We start from the raw sequence: 20,125 nt of genomic DNA, 5'->3' as shown, positions 1-20,125 counted from the left end.
GTTTCTTTCTATTTTTTCTTCACTATCTGAGGAGAAAACAATTTTGACAGGTATTACAAGCAGTTTTCACCAATCCCATGTTTAATGTAAATTAAGCAACAGTACAGATACACCCACAAGTCACTATTAATTTAAAATTTGTGAATTTCTTATCAGGTATGTGTTGAACAGACGTGAGGCCATCGGTGTTGTCGGTAACACGTTACTCAATAATGGCTGTTACTATGAGTAACTAATAATGTAACGCATTACTAATATCGTAGTAGGAGTAAAGTAACTATTCAACAACTTAACGCATTATTAATGAGTGTTGACAAAATGCATCTATTTTCAGAAAAGGTGAAAGCAATAGACAATCTCACAAACTACTGTTCATTATGAAAAATAAGAGTATTAAAGAGAAACGATTTACATCTTCAACGGTGAGGCTTTATGGGATGATGTCATCTACGCCCCATCACCGGGATGAGTGACGTCACGTATTTGCCAAGTCACATTTGAAGCACTCTGCCATCTCACGTGATGCACACCGAGAAAGAAAGTCACTATGCTGAGTTTGCAACAATAAAAATGAAAAAATTAAAAGTTCGCTGCACACTCCGTACTGTAGACAAAGTGTTATCTAGCTTTAAAAAATAACGACATCAGCTTCTTCTCTCCTTCTCTATTTGGTCTAGAGAAATAAATCACTGGGAATGAAAAAAAGGATTCCAGCTTCTTTGTCATCGGAAAGCGTTAAAGTTTGGCCCCAGAACCGAGCCTCTCCACCTTCATCGTTAAAGCAGCGGCGGCGGGCTCGTCGATGAGCCACAACAGCTCCCCGTTAGTCGGGTGGACGCGGGCTGCCGGAAACGGCGGACCCTCTCGTCCCTCCAGAACCTCCTGCAGAGAAATAATCAATACGGCGCCACATCAACCCCACAGTAATCGAATACAATGGTAACTTGATTTATAATCGCTTTGTTGATTTGTTTTTGTTTTTTTTTGCTTTGTGCTACAGAGATACTGGCGCTCAAGTAAAGTGAAAAAGAAAAAAAAAAAGATGCAACTGAAATACAGTAATGCCCTCGCATGTGAGCAAGGAGAGCCATAATCGCCAATGTACTTTCAGCCGTTTATTGGACGGGATAACGAGTCAAACACTCAAATGCGAACTGAAGACACACCATTTTGGTCACTGAAGGAATTATGCAAGTAAGTTTTCGAGACCACCGTGGTATGTCAATTGCTTTACCTTCAAAACAGGTGCTTTGCTGCCCCCGGTGGACACAAAAGTAGCGCAGCGGGCAGCATTCACAACTGGAAATGTCATGGTCACACGTTCTGGTGGTGGCTTGGGAGAATCGCTGATGGGAGCCACGATCTTCTGGCTCTCCTGGTCACGGGGTGTGAGCAAAAACAGGTAAACCACATACACAAGCATGAATGACAATACATTGAGTAACACAATGCACGGATGGGACAAGTTTGCAATCTTATAAATAATAAAAGTTTTATCAATCAGGGATAAATTCTCTGTAATGTTCTATGATGGAGATAGTATCTGGATCCGTATTGTGCAGGTCTGGATGTGGAGCAGATTGCTTTTTTTTTTTTTTTTTAAGTGATCAACATAGAGCGCAGCCCTCACCTCTAAAAGAGGATGTTCAGGGAAGAGGGAGCATGTGTGTCCATCTGGCCCCATGCCCAGCAGGAGTAGGTCAAACACGGGAATGTCGTCATCAGGGAAAGCCTGTGCATGATTGGACATAACACACGAAGCTGTAAAAAAAAAAAAAATCATCCAACAAAGTCATACCATGCATATTTTTTTGAAAGGATGTTGAACCTTTCTCAGTTTGCCAGAGTAATCCTCAGCACACTCGCTCACTCCGAGTGAGAAGTCAATGGCCAAGATTGCGTCATCTGGGATGTTGATTTTTGAAAATAAATGACTCTGGGGACAAAAAAAAAAAGAGAGAGAGATTTTTACTCGAGATACAATCCAAGCAAATACATATCTTACCTTGTAGAGGCCATAGGTGCTGTCAGGGTTGTCAAATGGCACCACTCTCTCATCGCAGAAGCCCACCACCCACTTGCTGCAGTCCAGGCCTGGCACAGCAAGCAGCTCCTTGGCGAGCATGGTCACCAGACTCCCTCCAGAGAGTCCCAGGGTGAACCTGCCCCGGGAGTTGACCGCTTGCTCAGCCCGAGAGGTCACCAAGTGGGCCAGCACCGGGCCAAGTTCTACCGAGGTGGGGAACACTACCACTCTCCTGCCTGCCATATTGTCTGTGTGAGGGCAAAGGGGAATTTGTGCAATGCTTTTTGTGAGCAATCGTTGTTTGTCAAGACCTCATGATGACATTTCATTGGAACAAAGGCCAGCTTGAGCATCTTTTTTCTTTCTACAGCTCACTTCATGCTCAAGGCAACTCAATGCCCTTCACACGATCAAAAGCACAACAAAACAGACTTAAATGGTAAGCAGGTGTTCTGAATAAACTCACGTTAAATTAGACTTGTAAACACGTTTCCAAATTAACTCAATTTTTACAGAAAGCGATATGGACAATTCCATTCTTAAGAACCACGAACAAAAACTGAAAAAAACTACATTGTCTAGTGTTAAAACATCCTGTACTGTACTTACTCAATATACGCAATCGTAAACGCTGAAGATTTTCAGTCGGCGACGTTAAAATCACTTCCTGGGACGACTTTCCAGCCAATCACGTGTCAGTTTTAGACCGCGGTGCATTATGGCCATTGTTGTCTCTAATTAAAACAAGACAAAACATGTCTTCGCAAAGTATTTAAAAGGACAACAAATTAAACATTCCAGAAAATGTTGTCGTTTGTGACTTTATTTACCGTGGGTGAATCGTAAGAGTGTACGAAGAGGATTGTCGGTTGAGGTACCTAAATCATGTTGAACACCCCCTGGAACGAATTTCAGTAGCCAATCATATTGTACGTTTACATCGCGATGCATTGTGGTAAATAGTGTCTCCGATCCAGACACCCAGCTAAAACTCGTCTTTTGTCAGGTATTAAGAGATGCAACTAATGAAATTGCAGAGAAATAGTATTAAACGTGTAAATGACGTGTGTGAGTGCAAAGACTGCATGAAAAATATTTTTTCGATTGCTAAACCTTCAGTAACCAATCACATTTTTATTAGACCACTGTTTTTATGGTATGCGCGTTGTTTTTCCTCCTCAGGTTACCGAAATAAATTTTATTTTCGAACTCGGGGTTTAATGTAACACAAACACCTGAAATTGTGTTTCCCCCAAATTATTCATTTTGACCAAATCTGTTCTGGCCGCAAGGGGACAGCCGTACTTCTGGTCTTGGTGTAGTCTGGTGAACGTTTGGGGGGCAAAGAAGAAGAAACAAAGGGGTGACTTGTGTTGTTTCCATGCGTCCGACTTCTCTAGCGTTAAAGTCCTTAATTCAAACAATATGACGGCTTTCTGCTTCCAGACACAGCTCGTGTCCATCATGGACGCGTTGTGCAACGCGACCGTGACAGAAATCGGCAAGCTGGTGGAGATTGAGTCGAAAATGCTGAAAATCGAGATCACCCGCGGCCGTAACGAAATCGCATCTCTCACCGAGAAGCTGAATCTGATGGAGACTTTGCTCCACATGGCGCAGCGGGGCAGGCCGCAGGACGCCAGGGAAGGCTTGGAAACCGCCGCGCTGGAGCCTGATAGGACAAGACCTGTCTCCAAAAGGTAGGCTTGTTTTTCTTCCATCTTAGCATTCCCTGAGTCGACATGCAGGCTGGAGATACCAGGGAAGTGTAATCATGGCCGCACAAGGTACTGACTCTAAAACGGTTGCGTTCTAGTGAGTTGACATGGGAGAACATCAGCTCCTCACCCGAGACGAGCACATCAGTCCAAGATGAGCAGCATCCTGCAGTTGAGGTTTGTGTTTCCAGTGGTTGCCGTGCTGTATTGTGCAGTAGGATAATTGCACTATTTCCCTAATTAGACGCTTCAGTTACCAACTGAGCATCCTGAGCCGGTGGTAAAAGAGGAGCCGACGGAGGTGGACAACAGAGAAACTGAACAAGAAAGATCAAGTGAAAGCAGTGAGTTTGGAACCGTTTCTTTTATTTAAGGCTGCTATATTCATGTAAGCGTTTTGACGGTCAGATTCTGTAAATTGAACCCAGATCTGATCCAGAACGTGCCATAGTAAGCAAAAAAGATGGTCTTCTCATCCCTGGGACGTCAGGTGTAAATGTGTCTGAGCAAGTGGAGGGATAGCTGCAGTACTTTGTAGCTAACAAGATGTTTTCCTTTTTTTAATGTAACCACTTTCAATACGTATATCCTGCCAACAGACACCCAGAAGAGTCCGGATGTGAGCCAGCGCCACAAACCCGTCTCGGAACGCCAACTTCCCGTGTACCTCGACTGCTTTGTTAGCCTCAACGCACCCCCTTGCATCACTACGCCCAACAGGAGGGAAGCGCAGTGCAACCCCCTGCACACACCTCTGCACGTAAGCCACGAGGCCGGCAAAAGTTTGCCTGCTTACGCAACAGCCCAAAGCTCGCTTAGGAGCACCAAGATACACCACCTGAGGACCGCCGCCTCTGCCAAGCAGATCGGCTGCTTGCAGTGCGGGAAGAGCTTCCGCTGCTACAGCCAGCTTGAAATCCACCAGAGGAGTCACACGGGAGAAAAACCTTTCCGATGCACGCTGTGCGGGAAACGCTATGCCCAAAAGGGCCACTTGTACACGCACCAGCGCACACACACCGGGGAGAAGCCGTACCGCTGTCACATTTGCGGTAAGGGCTTCATCCAGAAGTGCACCCTGGACATGCACAAGCGCACGCACACGGGAGAAAAGCCCTTTGTGTGCATGCAGTGCGGCAAGGGCTTCACAAAGAACTGTAATCTGAAAAAGCACCTCTTGGTGCACCTCGAGTCCGATATGCAACTCTGCGGTGGTAGCGCGCTCACGCTACGTGAGCCGTTTCAGAACGAAACCTCATCCAACACTGTGGCCAGTCACACGTAACTTGCTCAGCTACTTGTCCAAAATAGGAACACTATCGAAATTAAAATGAGGGCTGCAACTAATGCTTAATTTAATAATTCTAAAATATCAATACATAAAAGTAATTGTTATGAATTAACTGATGTGTTAACATGAACAGGACATTCAAAACTGATACTGCAGAGAACACATGATTATATATTATGATTCAGTTCCTGGTTCGGTCCGTAACCTGTCAGAAAATTGGTAAAAATTAGGGCCTGACCGAAATCGATTTTTTTGAGGTTGATTATGACATTTGGGAGAATAAAATTCTGATAACTGATTCATCAGCTGATTATTTAAAAAAAATACAAATTGAGTGAAAAAATGAGGGCTTTCTTATTGCTTAAAACAGTAGAGACATGTATTGTATTTGTGAAACTTTCAAACAGAGTGATAAATTTTAAAACTGCGAAAATTTTGGGGGGGGGCAGTGTTCGAATGCCATTTTGCAACCAAAAAAAACCTGCAAAACTGGGCTGATTTTTGCCAATTATAAAAGAGCTCATATCGGCTCCTTAAATCAGCTGGTCGAATAATCGGTTGGACTTTAGCAAAAATGTTGTTTGTTGTTTTCTGAAGCAAAAGCAAGTTTTCAAATTTTTGGTTTTGAAAGAAAGTCAACCACAACACAAAGATCATCAGTCGAATTTCATGAAAAATAATATTTACTATTGAGAGATTGAAATGAGCAGTTTTAAATTAAAAAAGGTGCTGAAATGGTGAACCAATTATCAAAATATGTATTGATCAACTTGATCATAAATTAGTTTAAATAACTATAAATCATGGCACCTCGAATTGAAATTGTTCCATTCCTTTTATTGTTAATGTGTTGACTCCAAAGCAGACCTTGGCAAAGTGCCGCAGTCTTTATAAAATGAAAATACAGTAGTGCCTTGACTTATGAGTTCAATTCATTCAGTGACCATGCTTGGAACTCAAAACATCCTTCCTCAATGAATAAGATAAGCTTTATTAGTCCCACAGTGGAGGAAATGGCAAATGCCAATAATCCGTTCCAGCGCCAAATTGTCCTCCTCCTGGTGTGTGAAGAATTTCGCAACTAAATGATTCACTAAGCTGCAGTATTATTAGACATTTTTGTAGAGGATAAAGAATATATGCCACAGTATTGCTATATTCTCTCTCGGCCTTTAAATATTTGTTGTGTAGAGCTACAATTACTGCTAGATAATAGTTTCATTAGCCTGTCCGTGGCGTTATGCATTGTGCTTTAGTTAGCATTAAGATAGCAGACTTTTGTAAATTATGTAGTTTGATTAAATACACAAATGTGTAATTCACTTTTTTTATGTTTAAGTGGCAATTAACAGCTTCAAGAAAGACTGTTTTGTTTTGTTTTGTTTTAAGAATTGTTCATAAACTGCTACTTCTAGTCCTCAACTCAAGACAAAATAATTCTAAAAACAGTATCAGAAGAGAACACCTCACATGTTGAGAATTGATGCATGCTTTTGCTATATTTTTTGTGTGTGTGTGGACACTGATTAGTGACACATCATATTATTGTAATGGCGGCACAGTGGCGACTGGTTAGCATGTCCGCCTCACAATGCAGAGGTGCAGGGTTCGATTACGGTTCCAGCCTTCCTGTGTGGAGTTTGCATGTTCTCCCTGTGCCTGCGTGGTTTTTCTCCGGGTATTCCAGTTTCCTCCCACATTCCCAAAACATGCATGGCAGGTTAATGGAACACTCTAAATTGTTCTTACGTGTGATTGTGGGCGTGAATGGTTGTTCATCGATGTGTGCCCTGCAATTGGCTGGCAACCAGCTCAGGGTGTCCCCTGCCTGTTGCCCGAAGACAGCTGGAATCGGCTCCTGCATACCCGCGACCCTTGTGAGGATAAACGGATTAGAAAATGGATGATGGATGTTATTGTACTGGTAATTTTGATGACTGATTACTATTTTGATTTCCATATTTATTTAATAATTATAACAGTTGCATCTTGTTGTAAGAATGCAGTTTGTCTGCTTGAAATAAATACTGATACATTAAATTAATTCTAATCCATTTTTCTAAAATCATTTTCTTGTACTGTGTTATTTTAGTAAGCCACTATTTATTTCTTTACTTTGCTTTTTGATGTCTTAAATTCATTTGTTTGTTAATGCTGGATTTTTGTGAAGCGCGTTGAGTTTGAAATGCGCTATAATTAAATCTGCCCTGTCTAATTTGAACACAAATTGGATTATGTTGGCATTGCTCTTGACAATTGTTCCAGTTTAATTGCATTCTCTCTCTCTCTCTAATTTCTGATGAATAATAGGAATATTTGGTTACTTTATGCCATTTGGAAATCAAACAAAGGCATCTGACTGCGCATTCTTATGTCACATAAAATAAAAGTGGATTGCAATTGTAGAACAAACAAGATTAAAATACACAAAAATGAACTGGCAAGTTTTGAGAATAACTAGAGCATGAACAAAATGGTTGTTTCAAGACCGTTATAATTGTCTTATACAACAACGACAAATGATTTAAACGTTCTAACGTAATCAAAATGATTTAAAGGTCATATCTCGTGCTGCGTTCAAGTACAGCTCGGAAAGGGCACGACCGCATCCCACAATGCACCGCGGAACAGCGACTAACAGCTAGCCTTGGTCCAACACGATTCGCTCGCGGATCTCGTTTTTGTCAAATACATGACGGACTTGGCAAGGCCGAACCGTCGAATTATTTGCACCTAGTCCGCGTTGAGATGATGTGCGACACCACCAACAGAAGCTTCCGAATGCAACTGGCGGCCATCCTGGAGAAGCTAACCAAGACGGCCCTGATGGAGATCGGAAACCTGGCGGACGAGTGCTCGTCGGTGCTCCTCGGCGAGATCTCCTTGCACAAGAGCGAGAACGAGGCCCTGAAGAAGAGATGCTACTCTTTGGAGCTGCAGCTCAGGGCCGCCCGGGAGGCTCACTACTACCCGGGCCACGTCAACAACATCGGGCGAAGGAGTTCCGAAGGTCAGGATGCACATAAAACGGGTGAGTCGCTTTTGGAAAGAGGGGCTTTAAAATGGAGTACGTTTCAAGAGTGCTTTAGTGACATGTTGACGTTGTGATAAAAATGGCAACGGTTTTAATAATAATAATAATAATAACCACCACTGGAAGCAGTTTATAATCAGGTCTACAAGTTTTGATAAAAAAAATCATCACGATGATGTATTTGGAAGCAATTTGACTGCAATTTTAATCCAGATCTGATCCAGATTTTGTTTTGAGCCAATCTATGTTTGTCTATGCCGGGTAAGAATTAATCTGTAAAATTAAATCCAAATCTGACCACATTGTATTTTTGTAATCAATTCTAATTTGTGGTTGATGGGAAAGAATTAAGTATTAAATTGAATCCAGGTATGATAAATCTTGTGTGTTTGGAAGCAGTTCAATTTGTGTAGGAAGGGTTATTTGTGTTTAATGTAGATGTAGTCCACATTATATATTTGAATCTAATTTGTGATGTGTGAATCCTGCATTAGTGGTCTTTGGCGGGGAAAGTATTTTATTTTATTTTTTTTAATGCAGATGTGATCCAGAGTTTGCATAAGCAAGTATGTTTGAATGTGTGTATGCAGGACCCGTCACAAAAAATGCTGTATGGATCTGATCTTATCTATGTTGTGTCTTTAGAATCATTAAAATAATTTAAAAATTGTCTATGCCTGTTTAAAATTTGCAAGAATAATAAAACTTGTTTGTAAAATGTGTTTTTCGGAGCATGTTGAATATGTGTAGGCAGATTCAGATGCTATTCACTTTTATCCATTCCTGATAGATTGTACATGTGTAAACAAGTTTAGCATGTCATTTTCATTCATACCTTGATTTGTGCAGCCCTCCACCACCAGCAGCAGCGACAGCAGCAAACAGCCGCTCCCGCCATCGATGGCGTATTTGGGAAGGATTGGTGCATGGATCTATGGAGGGAAGACAAAAGAGCCTCCACTCAAAGGAAAGAGGCAGCCGAGCCCATTGCTATGCCAAGCATGGGAACGCAGGTAAATCTGCGCGGTGCTATAAAAGCTCTTGTCACATTTAGCTTGTAACTTCTTTTCAAGGCAATTCATATGGTTGTAACATTTTGGCAGGAGTTAGATATCATAGATGCAGAACCCGAACTCATCTTCATCAAGGAGGAAATGTACGACGATCATCCGCTCGGGCAGCAGATGCAGTTGACAGATAACAGGAAAGGTAAAACATATTTTGTACATTTTAAAATGTCAGAGTCTCACCACAAAACGAAGGAGGGAAAAAAACAGCTTGTGTGCTCTTCCTACTTACAGTGTGTAGTGTACTCCAAATGACCAAAACAGCATCGCACACCACAGGATAATCATTCTGGATTGTTATTGTAGACATATGCTACGTAATCAGGCTGTTCCTGATTTTGATTGGACGGGATGGAGGGAAAATCTCTTTTAGCACACCAAATACCACATGATAATCGCAAAGCATAATATTTTAGACAAATCCGATTATCTGGCTTTTGCTCATTTTGATCAGGTGGGAGTTGGGGTAGCTCTCGGTTTCAAAAAGGTTGGTGACCTCTGTTTTAGAGACATCTTGCAATCAGGTCTTTGCTCATTTTCATCTAAAGGAGTTAAGAATCACTGTTAACACACCCCACACCACATGATCATCTTTCAGGACAATCTTTTAGAGACAGCCGAGAAGGCTTTATTAGCTGATTGTGTTCAGTAAAATCACTCCAGACACAGCCCATACATACCACAAGATAATCACCCACGACGGTCTTTTAGAGTCATGTGATAATCGGACCCCTTTGCATATCAGAAAGTGAGAAATATTACTCCTTATAAACTCCGTACAACAGGATAATCCACTCAAGACAATCTTGCGGAGACATCCGGTAATCGACCCTTTGCTGACTTTGATCACACGGGAGTAAAAATGCTCAAAACCGGTCCGATAATCGGTATGTGTGTACCTTTCTTTAGACAACCCCCACCCCACAACCACTAACCTGAGTATTCCATGGAGGTAATAGTTTGTGTATCGTGCAGAGGTCGGGCTGCTGGACGCTGAGCTCCACCGCTCCGTAAACGAGCTCCAGCTCCACTCGGAGGTTCTGAACAGCTTCCCGTTGATGCCTGACGGCCAAGCCCAGCGCACGCAGCCCAACATCATGGACAAGCTGATCGAGGACGCCACAATGAGCACGCTGCTGGACGCCACGGGCGCTCCCGCGTCGGCCACCGCCGCCGACTACGTAAACTACGCCGGCAACATCCACGGGGGTGCCGGCAAACAGCTTGCTCTCCTCCCTGCCAAACCCATGAGACCCAGAAAGCACTTCCAATGTCTCTTCTGCGGCAAAGTATTCAACTACCTGAGCAGCCTGAAGGTGCACGTGAGACGGCACTCGGGGGAGAAGCCCTTCAGCTGCACGGTGTGCGGCAAACGCTTCGCCCAGAAGACATACCTGAAGCTTCACCAGCGTGTGCACTCCGGGGAGAAGCCATACAGCTGTCCCAACTGCGGACGCAGTTTCTCCCAGAAGAGCTCGCTGAACATTCACTTTCGAACGCACACGGGCGAGAAGCCGTACAGCTGCGTGGACTGCGGGAAATGTTACGCCTACAAGTACGGTTTGAACCACCATCAGTGTTTCACGCACATGAAGACCACCTAAATGGGAAGCGCCCATTGGGCTCTCACAAGTGGCAGCATGTTATTTGATTCTCAGCATTGTACCATTTCTTCACCCTAAAACACTTGGGTCATATATAACCCAATTGTGAGTCAAAAAGGGACCGACTGCCTCCTGGGTCAAATGGATTCAACTTTTTGGGTTATTCATCTAACCCACAAATTTGGGTCAAATGAATAACCCACCAAATTGTTTGTCAAATAAATGACCCAAAAATTGTTTTGCGGGTTATTCAATTGGACCCAACTTTTTGGGATTAAATAGATGACCCACAGAGTTGGGTCAAATAAATAACCCAAAAACTGACCCAGGTGGAGTCGGTCCCTGTTAGGCCCATTATTGGATTATGTTTTTAGTGTTTGCAGTGTGGGCGTAATACTCCTTTGTACTTAATTAACTTTGTGCTAAATGAAGCTTGAGAAACAGTTTAAATGTCACGAAAGAAACAAGTGGAGAAAGTGTTAAAGTTTTGTGCTCTAAAGGGGAAGTCAAGTCAGAAATGTTCGTTTTATTGCGTTTGCGTGTATGAAATCTCAGGCGGCGGCCATTTTGCATTGTACCGCCACTTGCTGTCAACTGAAAATGACATCACAGTGCCTAAGGGGTCACATGACCAAACACCGATAACAACTATGATGTCATTTTCAGTCGACAGCCTGTGGCAAAATGGCCGCCCTTTGAAATGGATAAAAAGTGGGTGCATTTCTCTGCTTAAAATTCACATTCCACAAACGCAAAATTAATCAGTATGCCGTGTTTAGACTGGTGGGGCCGCATAGAACGTATTGTGAAGAAAATGTTTGACTTCCCCTTTAACTTCTTTGATTTGCCTTTGAGAAGGTTTACTTATTTTTTGGAATGCAGGAGAAAAATCCACGCAGGACGCATCGCGGTCATCTTACAATAGATCGACCTTGCAGTTCTGCGTAGAATTTCTCTGTTTTATGGCACTTAGTGTGAATACCTCATTGAAACGCTGACCTCATCCGTATCGCATGTTGTCATGTTTGCTGTGCATAAATACCTCCTTCAAGGCCAGAGTCAACGGTCTAATCAAGTCAAAGTTGGAATACTGTAATCCGTTAATGTGCCGATGTGTAGCGTACACCTTCAACTACCTCATCACAACAGTCAATGTAGACTTTTTTTTTAAAACTACACAGTGTGCCCTTTCATTTCAAAAACCTCTTTGACTATATGAGGAACATTATAGGTTTCAAAGATTTTCAAAATATGGGTGATCGTTGTTTTCCCCCCTTCCTATTGATTATAGTGTTGTTTCCTTTGTGGGTGGAATGTAGCAACTCGCAGCACTGATTTGCCATCGTTGCTCGGTAATCAAAATGATTTACATCACAACGGTGTGGTTGAACATGCTGAAATAATAAAACAGAAAAAAAGAATATATGGGCACAATGGAGATACAGGTGTCAAAGACCGTAGTTGAATTCAGAAAGTGAAACTTGGGTTATATACATTCGCTACACACTGTTGTTGATATTTTTGTATTATTGAATGAACGCACCAAACTCAGCATTTCAAGCTATTAGAACACTTCGTTCAAACGATTTGATTAGAATAGAAATGAGAAGTCGAGTGTAAAATATTTTTCTGTTCAATGAATGGACTGAATGTGAGTTTCACTTTCTGAATTGAACGAGTGAATGAAATGAAATACCAGATTCAAATTTAGTGGTATGCGCAGCACGCCTGTGAAGAAATATTCAAGGTCCCAGGGGCCATTTTTGTTTGATAAACATGCTAAAACCTGTCTAATAGATGTCAGAAAAGACAAATGACACTATGAAAAAAAAAAAGCCTGTTTGTCCCCCCCCCCCGTAAAAGTTCCAATTTTGCTTGTTGTGTTTGCCAAAAGAAATTACAGATTTGCTTCGTGCTTGCATGTCCTAACAAAACCGCCCTCCAACCCCAAATGTTTAAAGTATGTGCAACGTGCATTCTTTAATTCAGAACAAACTCGCACACTCGGGCGGTATTTTTGAGGGATGTTTTATTTAATAATAAACTTCTTGACTCCCGAGTGAAGGCTGATGACTATCATGAAGAAGAAAAGCAATCTATTACAATTTTAAAGCTGCAAACAAAACCACTTAAGATCGGTGTAATGTTATATATGCGAGAACAGCACACTTTTCACCCGCTTTTTACACCCATGTCAGATTTGACAGAGCTTGTCCTGGCTTTACCAAGCCGCTGAATTCTTTTCACTGTCATGTTTTTCCCCCCCATGGGAGTACAGTACAAAGTTAGCTGGAGCTTCCTGCAGCAGATTTTGGCAATTTACAGTTTTCACGTGAATGTTTTTGGAATGTGGCAGCTCAGTGATCCCCTCCTGTTCGCTACTCATCAGTTCACCATCCATCCATTTTCCGATCCGCTTTATCCTCACAAGTGTGGCCGGGGGGTGCCGGAGCCCATCCCAGCTGTCTTCGGGCAGTAGGCGGGGGACACCCTGAACCGGTTGCCAGCCAATCGCAGGGCACACAAAGACGAACAACCATCCGCGCTCACACTCACACCTAGGGGCAATTTAGAGTGTTCAATCAGCCTGTCATGCATGTTTTTGGAATATGGGAGGAAACCGGAGTACCCGGAGAAAACCCACGCAGGCCCGGGGAGAACATGAAAACTCCACACAGGAAGGCCAGAGCCGGGATCGAACCCACGACCTCTGTACTGTGAGGTCGACGCGCTAACCACTGGATAACCGGGCCGCCTTCATCAATTCACCATTCACTGAAAAAAACACCCAAACTTTTGCTAGTTTGTGCTCTTTCTGAAACACCTTCATATGCCACAAGATGGCCCCCGAAGCTCTGTCTAAAAGAAAACTGGCGCTTCAGCGCCATCTTGACACACCGTAGCTATCGGCTTGTGGCATATGTATGCCGTTCTAATCCTCTAGCCTCAAAACGCTGAGGCGGATGTACTAACCGCTCAGCTTCTATACAAACGAAAAGCAAATGTTCATATAACGTCTCCCCCCCCCCCCCCCCCCCCCCACACACACACCCCGCCCTTAAATGGTACGCCTCTTGTGTTTCAGCAAATGACGTAGGAGTTGCGTCTTGGCCTCGAACTTCATTCCGCATTCGCCGCAGCCGACGTGCGTTCGGATGAGGTGACTCCTCATGCTGCCCTTCTGGGCGAACCTCTGCCCGCAAAAGCGACACACGAAACGTTTATCCCCCGTGTGCACCACCATGTGCGTCCGGAGGGCCGACTGGCTGGCCCAAGTCTTCCCGCACAGGCGGCACTTATTGGGGGCCACTTCGCACTTGTGGTGCTTCAACTTGGCCTTGGTCTCAAATTGCTCCTTGCACACGTCGCACCAGTAGGGCTGGTGGGCTCTTTGGTGTACCATCAGGGTGTTGGGGTTGTAGAATACAATGTTGCATCGTAAACAAATGTATTTTTTCCCACCGCTGCTTGAGCTTGTTTGCACTGTTAATTTGCTCTGACCGTCTTCGACAACATATTCGAAACATCCGTCCTCCGGACTGTCACTCAACTGAATGGCTTGTTCTCCGGTCCCATCGTTCTCATAAAAATGATTCTTACTGTCTGCGTCCATTGAGATGTCCACCGGCCACGCTGGCATTTGCTCGACTTCCTCTGAGAAGAGTTCTTCGTCGTCTGTTGGAACACAAAACGGAAAGTCTGACGGAAACAGTCATTAACCCGCGTTTTGAAAGCACAAACAGAACAGCTGAAATTTATCAGGGGGAGAAAAATCAGATGCACTTTGTACGCCACTTGTGCAACCACATTATCTCAGTTATTCATTTTTGTTAGCCCAAGCAAAAGGATTTCATTTTTATCAATTTAACTGTGTGGGGCTCAAACTTTAAACATTTTATCTTAAGTCTTTTTTTTTACATAATAAAAACCCAGCATTTGAAAAGGGGTGTGTAGACTTTATGGCCAATGTACAGGATACTGAAATCATGACATTTTGCAGGTAAAAATGCCAAATATTTCTTCCCTTACAAGGGAGTTTGTGGTTTAAAAAAACAAAATACCTTTAGCCAAATATGTTAAAGAGTGTCATTAAAATGATCTTTAGAAAAATCAGCCCCCTCTGCCCCTATCTTATACCTCAATTTTTATTTTAATGCCTTTCAGAGCCTGTTGTGGCCGAAGGCGTGTCTGAAAGTGTGTGCAAGCACACCGGCTAACGTCGGCTTGTCATACATGTTCAAGAGGAGCGTGGCTTTGATCGGGGACGCAAGTTGCGGGGGCAGGCAGGAGTCAAGTGAGGCTACATTCAAATATAGCCAGCGGCTTGTCAACGGCAAACTCCCCTTTTAACAACATTTTGTGTCAAGGCAAGTTATCACAAAACATGCGGTTTGGAAACTGTTACTAAGTTTATTTTTGGAGCCAGTTGAACAACTTACAATGACGATTGTACACAGTACATACACTGCATTAAAAAGAACTAAGGATTTGTGATATTTAACCACATATCCACCACCGCACGGCACAATCCACTTGAATTATTCCGGTATGAGTTCCAAATGAAAGACGTTAAAAAAAAAAGGCATCGTTGACGGAGGACGACTGGACGAGTTTCTGTCTGACCAGTTCAGCCTGCTTCCGTCAAAGCCTCGCGGGCGTCTTCCAGGTAAATCTGGATGTGCTGTTCGTGCATTTCCTCTGTCTCCCAAGCCGCCGTCGACAACTCTTCCAGCGTGTCGGTGACGTCAGCGTATAACCCTTTTCCGTTTTCTGGAATACATCCGGTGAGGGGGCCATCCGGGTCAAAGGTCGTGTCATTGTCGAGTTCCTTGACAGTTGAGGTCAGGAGCTGGTTGTTTTTTTCCGCTGCCGCAGCTGGAGCCCAAACTCTCCTCTGAGAAGTGACACAAAGTATGTGTTATGTACCAGGACATCCAAAGTAAATACTTGCAGTTAATTTTTAATATGCAGTAGAATAGATGTTGACGAACATTTTACACCAAGTACCACCTTTAAAAAATATTTAGCTTGTCAATGATCAAAAAAGCAGGACTAAAACTTCCAAAATAAAGCAGAGGTTTTATTAAAAAAAAAATCTTATTGTAAGCCGCTTTTGACATGCATTGCACATAAAATAGAAATCATCATTGTACCTAACTGACTGTTAAAAAAATTCTAAAAGAATGAATACAAATGTTTTATACGTAAAAGTTAGACATAACTGAACTGGACTTACTTTTCTGAAATAGAAAAAAAAAAGTTTCGGCCACGGCGATGTTAAGCACCATTTGAACATTTAATTCAGTGAGTCTTTCGAATAGCACTAAAATCACCGCAGTACAATTTGAGAGTTCATTTTCAGGAAAAAATATACACCAAACGTACGCAAACGTGCCTCTGCCCTGTCCCGTACAATATAGCTATAATAATAATAATAAAAGAATACGCACCGAAAAGTGACCTACGTGTAGTCTTGATGTGAAGCAAATCGCCTCCCGAGCGGACAACCCATCACCAAAATTAGGGTGAACACAAGACTCAAAAGTGTTTACATTTTGCTGGTGACCTAACTAGCGTGAAACTTATTTTAGATTTTACAGGCGGCAATTCAATTTCCACTATTTCCTAAGAGAGAAAGAAATAGCACGTTGACCGGGTTCCCGTAATACTGACATGGAGTGACAGGACAAATTCCTCCCCTCGCTAAAATGGAAAGAATCCACATTAAAGCACTTGAACAAGCTCGCATTCGGCAAAACTTACCAACGGATTCCATCATGGCCTCCAGCAGAGTGGCTGTGTCCACGCCTTGCTTGTTGACCGCCGGCCTATGACCGTATACGGCGTCCACCAATTCGAACCACCTCCACGCTTTGGGCCTGTTCTGCTTTTTGATTTTGCGGTACTCGCAGCGCAGCTTCTTACACTTCATCTGGCACTGGCCGCACGTCCGCTGGAAGCCCTCGGCGGCCATCCGCTGCGAGACCAGCTGGAAAACCCTCCTGTTCCGAACCGCGCCAACGAGCTCCCGCTGCACCTCCTCCTCGGCGAGGATACCGAGGAAGGTCTGCACTTCCTGGAAAGTCCAGGGTGTGCTGTTGTGTGCTGATGTTATCCAAAAAAAGGCAACATAAACAATTTTTAATCGTTTCTCCGTTCATGTATTTTTTTTTTTTTTAACAGATTCTTGTTGCCGTAAAGAACTGTTGAGTCTCAGTCAAATGACTAAAGGCTTTCACAACTTTTCAAGATCAACAATGGGGATCAGTTACTTGATTTTATTATTATTATTCATTCATTCATTCATTTTCCGATCCGCTTATCCTCACAAGGGTCGCGGGGGGTGCTGGAGCCTATCCCAGCCATCTTCGGGCAGTAGACGGGGGACACCCTGAACCGGTTGCCAGCCAATCGCAGGGCACACACAGATGAACAACCATCGGCGCTCACACTCACACCTAGGGACAATTTAGAGTGTTCACTCAGCCTGCCGTGCATGTTTTTGGAATCTGGGAGGAAACCGGAGTACCCGGAGAAAACCCACGCAGGCCCGGGAAGAACATGCAAACTCCACAAAGGAAGGTCGGAGCCGGGATCGAACCCACGACCTCTGCACTGGGAGGTTGACGCGCTAACCACTGGACCAGGGCCACCATTATTATATATATATTTTTATTTTTTGATGGGATGGGAGAATTTTGCTCTGAAAGTCCCAAACTCGTCGTCCTGCGCCGGAGAGGTGGTCTGCGTGGATGTATGCTGGTGCCAGACAGAAATAGAAGAGCAAATTGTTGTTGCAAGTCTAAATGTCTCAAAGGCTGTGTGGATGCCATGTGGTACCATGCTGCCTCTCAAAGATCTACCTTGGTACTACAACAAGCATCAGGCGAGTTTTTGTCTGCGGAGATGTGGTTTCGGGTGAGGTGTGCTGTGTTGCTCATCAAATACACCACACGCCATAAGAGCAGTAAGAATATACCCGTTGATGTCCCCGCCCCCCAAACCCCCCCCATCACATATGATGTCGCTCACATTTCAAACAAGTCTACGTAAAAGTTAAGCATCGCTATTCGCGTATGCCATTCAAGACAGTGGATTCACTTACTTTCTTGACTGAGTGTTTCCTGGGAGAAGCTGCCAGCAGTGCCCTCCAAATAATCTTCGACTTTGACTAGAATCACATCGGAATTCTCCGATTCTCCGGTCAGCACAACCTGCGAAATGGAACAAGTAGAATAAAAATGCCTTTTTTTTCCTTTTTTTAAATTCCAAATTCTGATACACCTGATTATGTACTGTCTGGTTTAATTGCATTCACTCCATTATACTACGGCCAAGTGGGGTTCCCCATCTGCGTCGTGAGTACCGTGGCAAAGTTTTGGACAGCTTAAAAATCTCACCTCGCCTGCCACGTTTGACCATCGATACTTTCGCTGTACATAAAATGTGCGAATCTTTCTGAACCGGTCAACATTTATTACATTAACACACGGCTAATTGCCTTACCTGGGAGAGTTCATGATTGTGGCAATTTGCAGGACTGATGTCTTTTATGTAAAGCTTCCTTCCATCAGGTGTAACTCTCACTTTGATGGTGAATGGACAACGTTTCAAATCAGGGCTAAGAATGAATGTAAATTAATAAGATATTGGTAAGTGACACCGTGTTTCCAGTTTCATAGATCCAAAGAGCAAAACACTATCAATAATTCTGATCTGTTACAGGGTCTTATGTCCGTGGTAGTAATTGTACAAACTTACCCTTTGCTGCCATGGGCACATGCAAAGTCCAGCTCGGCGAACACTAAATCGTCACTGTAGGATTTTTTCCTCGCCCGCTTTTTGGCATTCTCTACGGTTCTGGAGCTACGCTTGTAAAGCTCCACAAAATTGGACCTCTGCCATCTTTCTATGGCCTCCGAGAAAGACTCAAAACTAAAAAACTCAGCACCTTTCTCCAAATCCTGCGCTTCGCCCGGAGAGAAACAGTCCAGAGGCATTGAAGTCATCATATCCTGCAGAGGGAAAAAAAACAACATATTTACAGCATGAATATACACAGTATAACAGACACACTGAATATTCGAAACTCACAGCATCTACTTGCTGAGCATCAACCTTCTGACCAGCACGGAATTTGTCTTTCCACAAATTAAGGCACCAGTCCTGTCCAAAGACACCCTCAATGACAGGAGACACAGACTCTGGGGGGAAAAAAAAGCAGACAGAATGGATTAAATCAAACAGTCGAGGCAGTTGAGGAAAACGTGGCTGTTTCAGCCATCCATGTTATGGATTACACAAAAGTTTATTTCAAGACAAAAAGAATTTTAACACTGTTCTGGCAAAATAATGATTTAGTTACAATGAAACCCAAAGACATTTTATTGTCACCTTTTTAAAAAAAGGCCAAAAAGTAAAACGCACAGTGCTATCGGGGTAACGACTAAAGCAGGGTACACTACGTTGCAGATATTTTGGGGGAATAGAATGTATCGTATTGTATGTTTATCACAAAAATCACTACTATCTAGCGGAAATCTGCAGTTAGAAATACTTCTATGGAGTAGAGGTATTGTCCATTTTTTTTAACATTTGCGTCCACTTTTTTTTAACATTTGCGTTAATACTAATCATTGTTATAGATTAATTACTTGTATATCATGCATACCATTCCTTCCAATCCAATGCCATCCAATACAGAGTGTGTTGCATGATGCTGTGTCCAGGGAATGTACATGTAAACAAACGAGCATTTATTTACCGTTAACGTCATCATCTGTCTGGATGGCGACGGTACGGTGACTCCGGGGAAGCCCGTTCACGTCGCTCCTGGCCGCCGTCAGCTCGCACTCCAGAGTGTCAACCTTTTCTGTCAGCGCCGAGTTGAGCGTCTTGAGCCGTGATAACTCCAAACGCAGCTCCACCGTGTCCTCATCCACCGCCTTGCATAGCTCGGCCATGGCGGATTCGGCCATCGACTCCATGATGGAGGAAAGCTTGGAATGAAGAGATATGTTGATCTCCATCGCTTTGGAAAGCGTGTGTGCTTCTGAGAACGTCTCTGTTTGTTGGGACAAAAAGTATCTTGGTCTGAAAAGTAAAATTGTTTTCGGGTAAAAAAAAAAAAAAAACGCGAGTGGATGTGACAATGAGGAAGGAAGCTCTCTTCCCTCAAGTCAAGCGGAACCAATTGGGCTAGAGTAGCTATGACGTAAATGACGTAGCCCTCTTTTTCTTCTTCGCTGTATTTGTTGACGGTTAGCAAATGCATTACCGCCACTGGATTGTGGAACGGTGTATAATGCAAGACAAAATAAAATAAATTAAGTCTTAATTTTTTTTATTTATTCATTTGCTCTATTTCGGTAAAATTAATAAGCAA

At 43.2% G+C, this 20,125-nt stretch overlaps 4 protein-coding genes across 8 annotated transcripts; 2 read left to right on the top strand and 2 right to left on the bottom strand.

The window, feature by feature from the left end:
- Positions 1–63: 63 nt before the first annotated feature.
- On the bottom strand, positions 64–2,732 carry pgls (6-phosphogluconolactonase). Of its 3 annotated transcripts, none has more exons than XM_019862129.1 (6): positions 2,636–2,732; positions 2,006–2,274; positions 1,829–1,936; positions 1,631–1,732; positions 1,235–1,375; positions 64–882 (listed from the first exon to the last, which is right to left on the bottom strand). In XM_019862129.1, the coding sequence occupies exons 2-6, from the start codon at positions 2,267–2,269 to the stop codon at positions 736–738; spliced, it is 762 nt and encodes a 253-aa protein (XP_019717688.1). In that variant the 5' UTR covers positions 2,270–2,274; positions 2,636–2,732; the 3' UTR covers positions 64–735. The 3 variants fall into 3 exon arrangements, with proteins under 3 accessions (XP_019717688.1, XP_019717783.1, XP_019717863.1); XM_019862224.1 differs by having other exon boundaries at positions 2,632–2,726; XM_019862304.1 differs by lacking the exon at positions 2,636–2,732 and adding an exon at positions 2,493–2,604.
- Positions 2,733–3,034: 302 nt separating this feature from the next.
- LOC109510043 (zinc finger protein 629) lies at positions 3,035–5,568 on the top strand. Its single transcript, XM_019860093.1, has 4 exons — positions 3,035–3,726; positions 3,843–3,921; positions 3,989–4,088; positions 4,344–5,568. Exons 1-4 carry the CDS (start codon positions 3,452–3,454, stop codon positions 5,027–5,029), a joined length of 1,140 nt encoding a protein of 379 aa, XP_019715652.1. The 5' UTR covers positions 3,035–3,451; the 3' UTR covers positions 5,030–5,568.
- Positions 5,569–7,616: 2,048 nt separating this feature from the next.
- On the top strand, positions 7,617–12,799 carry LOC109509965 (zinc finger protein 337-like). The gene is made up of 4 exons (XM_019859970.1): positions 7,617–8,066; positions 8,919–9,082; positions 9,173–9,278; positions 10,112–12,799. The coding sequence occupies exons 1-4, from the start codon at positions 7,784–7,786 to the stop codon at positions 10,738–10,740; spliced, it is 1,182 nt and encodes a 393-aa protein (XP_019715529.1). The 5' UTR covers positions 7,617–7,783; the 3' UTR covers positions 10,741–12,799.
- A 678-nt stretch (positions 12,800–13,477) lies between these two features.
- LOC109509799 (zinc finger and SCAN domain-containing protein 20-like) lies at positions 13,478–19,951 on the bottom strand. 3 transcript variants are annotated; one of them, XM_019859687.1, is made up of 7 exons: positions 19,505–19,951; positions 18,835–18,944; positions 18,502–18,755; positions 18,247–18,361; positions 17,846–17,954; positions 16,504–16,845; positions 13,478–14,415 (listed from the first exon to the last, which is right to left on the bottom strand). In XM_019859687.1, the coding sequence occupies exons 1-7, from the start codon at positions 19,767–19,769 to the stop codon at positions 13,799–13,801; spliced, it is 1,812 nt and encodes a 603-aa protein (XP_019715246.1). In that variant the 5' UTR covers positions 19,770–19,951; the 3' UTR covers positions 13,478–13,798. The 3 variants fall into 3 exon arrangements, with proteins under 3 accessions (XP_019715246.1, XP_019715333.1, XP_019715413.1); XM_019859854.1 differs by lacking the exon at positions 13,478–14,415 and adding an exon at positions 15,126–15,634; XM_019859774.1 differs by lacking the exon at positions 16,504–16,845 and having other exon boundaries at positions 13,479–14,415.
- Positions 19,952–20,125: the final 174 nt, after the last annotated feature.

The sequence above is a fragment of the Hippocampus comes genome, unplaced genomic scaffold, assembly GCF_001891065.2.
Source record: "Hippocampus comes isolate QL1 unplaced genomic scaffold, H_comes_QL1_v1.1 scaffold171, whole genome shotgun sequence".
NCBI classification, from domain to species: domain Eukaryota; kingdom Metazoa; phylum Chordata; class Actinopteri; order Syngnathiformes; family Syngnathidae; genus Hippocampus; species Hippocampus comes.
This window is presented reverse-complemented; position numbering and strand designations above follow the sequence as displayed.

Bases quoted from the DNA above. Each gene is read 5' to 3' on its own strand.
- LOC109509799 (XM_019859687.1), bottom strand. From the start codon at position 19,769: ATGGAGATCAACATATCTCTTCATTCCAAGCTTTCCTCCATCATGGAG. The intron at 18,362-18,501 runs GTAAGTTTGTAC...ATTCATTCTTAG, and splicing joins TGTGCCCATGGCAGCAAAGG to CCCTGATTTGAAACGTTGTC. The intron at 17,955-18,246 runs GTAAGGCAATTA...TCCATTTCGCAG, and splicing joins ACAATCATGAACTCTCCCAG to GTTGTGCTGACCGGAGAATC.
- LOC109509965 (XM_019859970.1), top strand. From the start codon at position 7,784: ATGATGTGCGACACCACCAACAGAAGCTTCCGAATGCAACTGGCGGCC. The intron at 8,067-8,918 runs GTGAGTCGCTTT...TGATTTGTGCAG, and splicing joins TCAGGATGCACATAAAACGG to CCCTCCACCACCAGCAGCAG. The intron at 9,083-9,172 runs GTAAATCTGCGC...ACATTTTGGCAG, and splicing joins TGCCAAGCATGGGAACGCAG to GAGTTAGATATCATAGATGC.
- LOC109510043 (XM_019860093.1), top strand. From the start codon at position 3,452: ATGACGGCTTTCTGCTTCCAGACACAGCTCGTGTCCATCATGGACGCG. The intron at 3,727-3,842 runs GTAGGCTTGTTT...GTTGCGTTCTAG, and splicing joins ACAAGACCTGTCTCCAAAAG to TGAGTTGACATGGGAGAACA. The intron at 3,922-3,988 runs GTTTGTGTTTCC...TTCCCTAATTAG, and splicing joins AGCAGCATCCTGCAGTTGAG to ACGCTTCAGTTACCAACTGA.
- pgls (XM_019862129.1), bottom strand. From the start codon at position 2,269: ATGGCAGGCAGGAGAGTGGTAGTGTTCCCCACCTCGGTAGAACTTGGC. The intron at 1,937-2,005 runs GTAAGATATGTA...TTTTGTCCCCAG, and splicing joins GCACCTATGGCCTCTACAAG to AGTCATTTATTTTCAAAAAT. The intron at 1,376-1,630 runs GTGAGGGCTGCG...CCCCGTGACCAG, and splicing joins CTGAACATCCTCTTTTAGAG to GAGAGCCAGAAGATCGTGGC.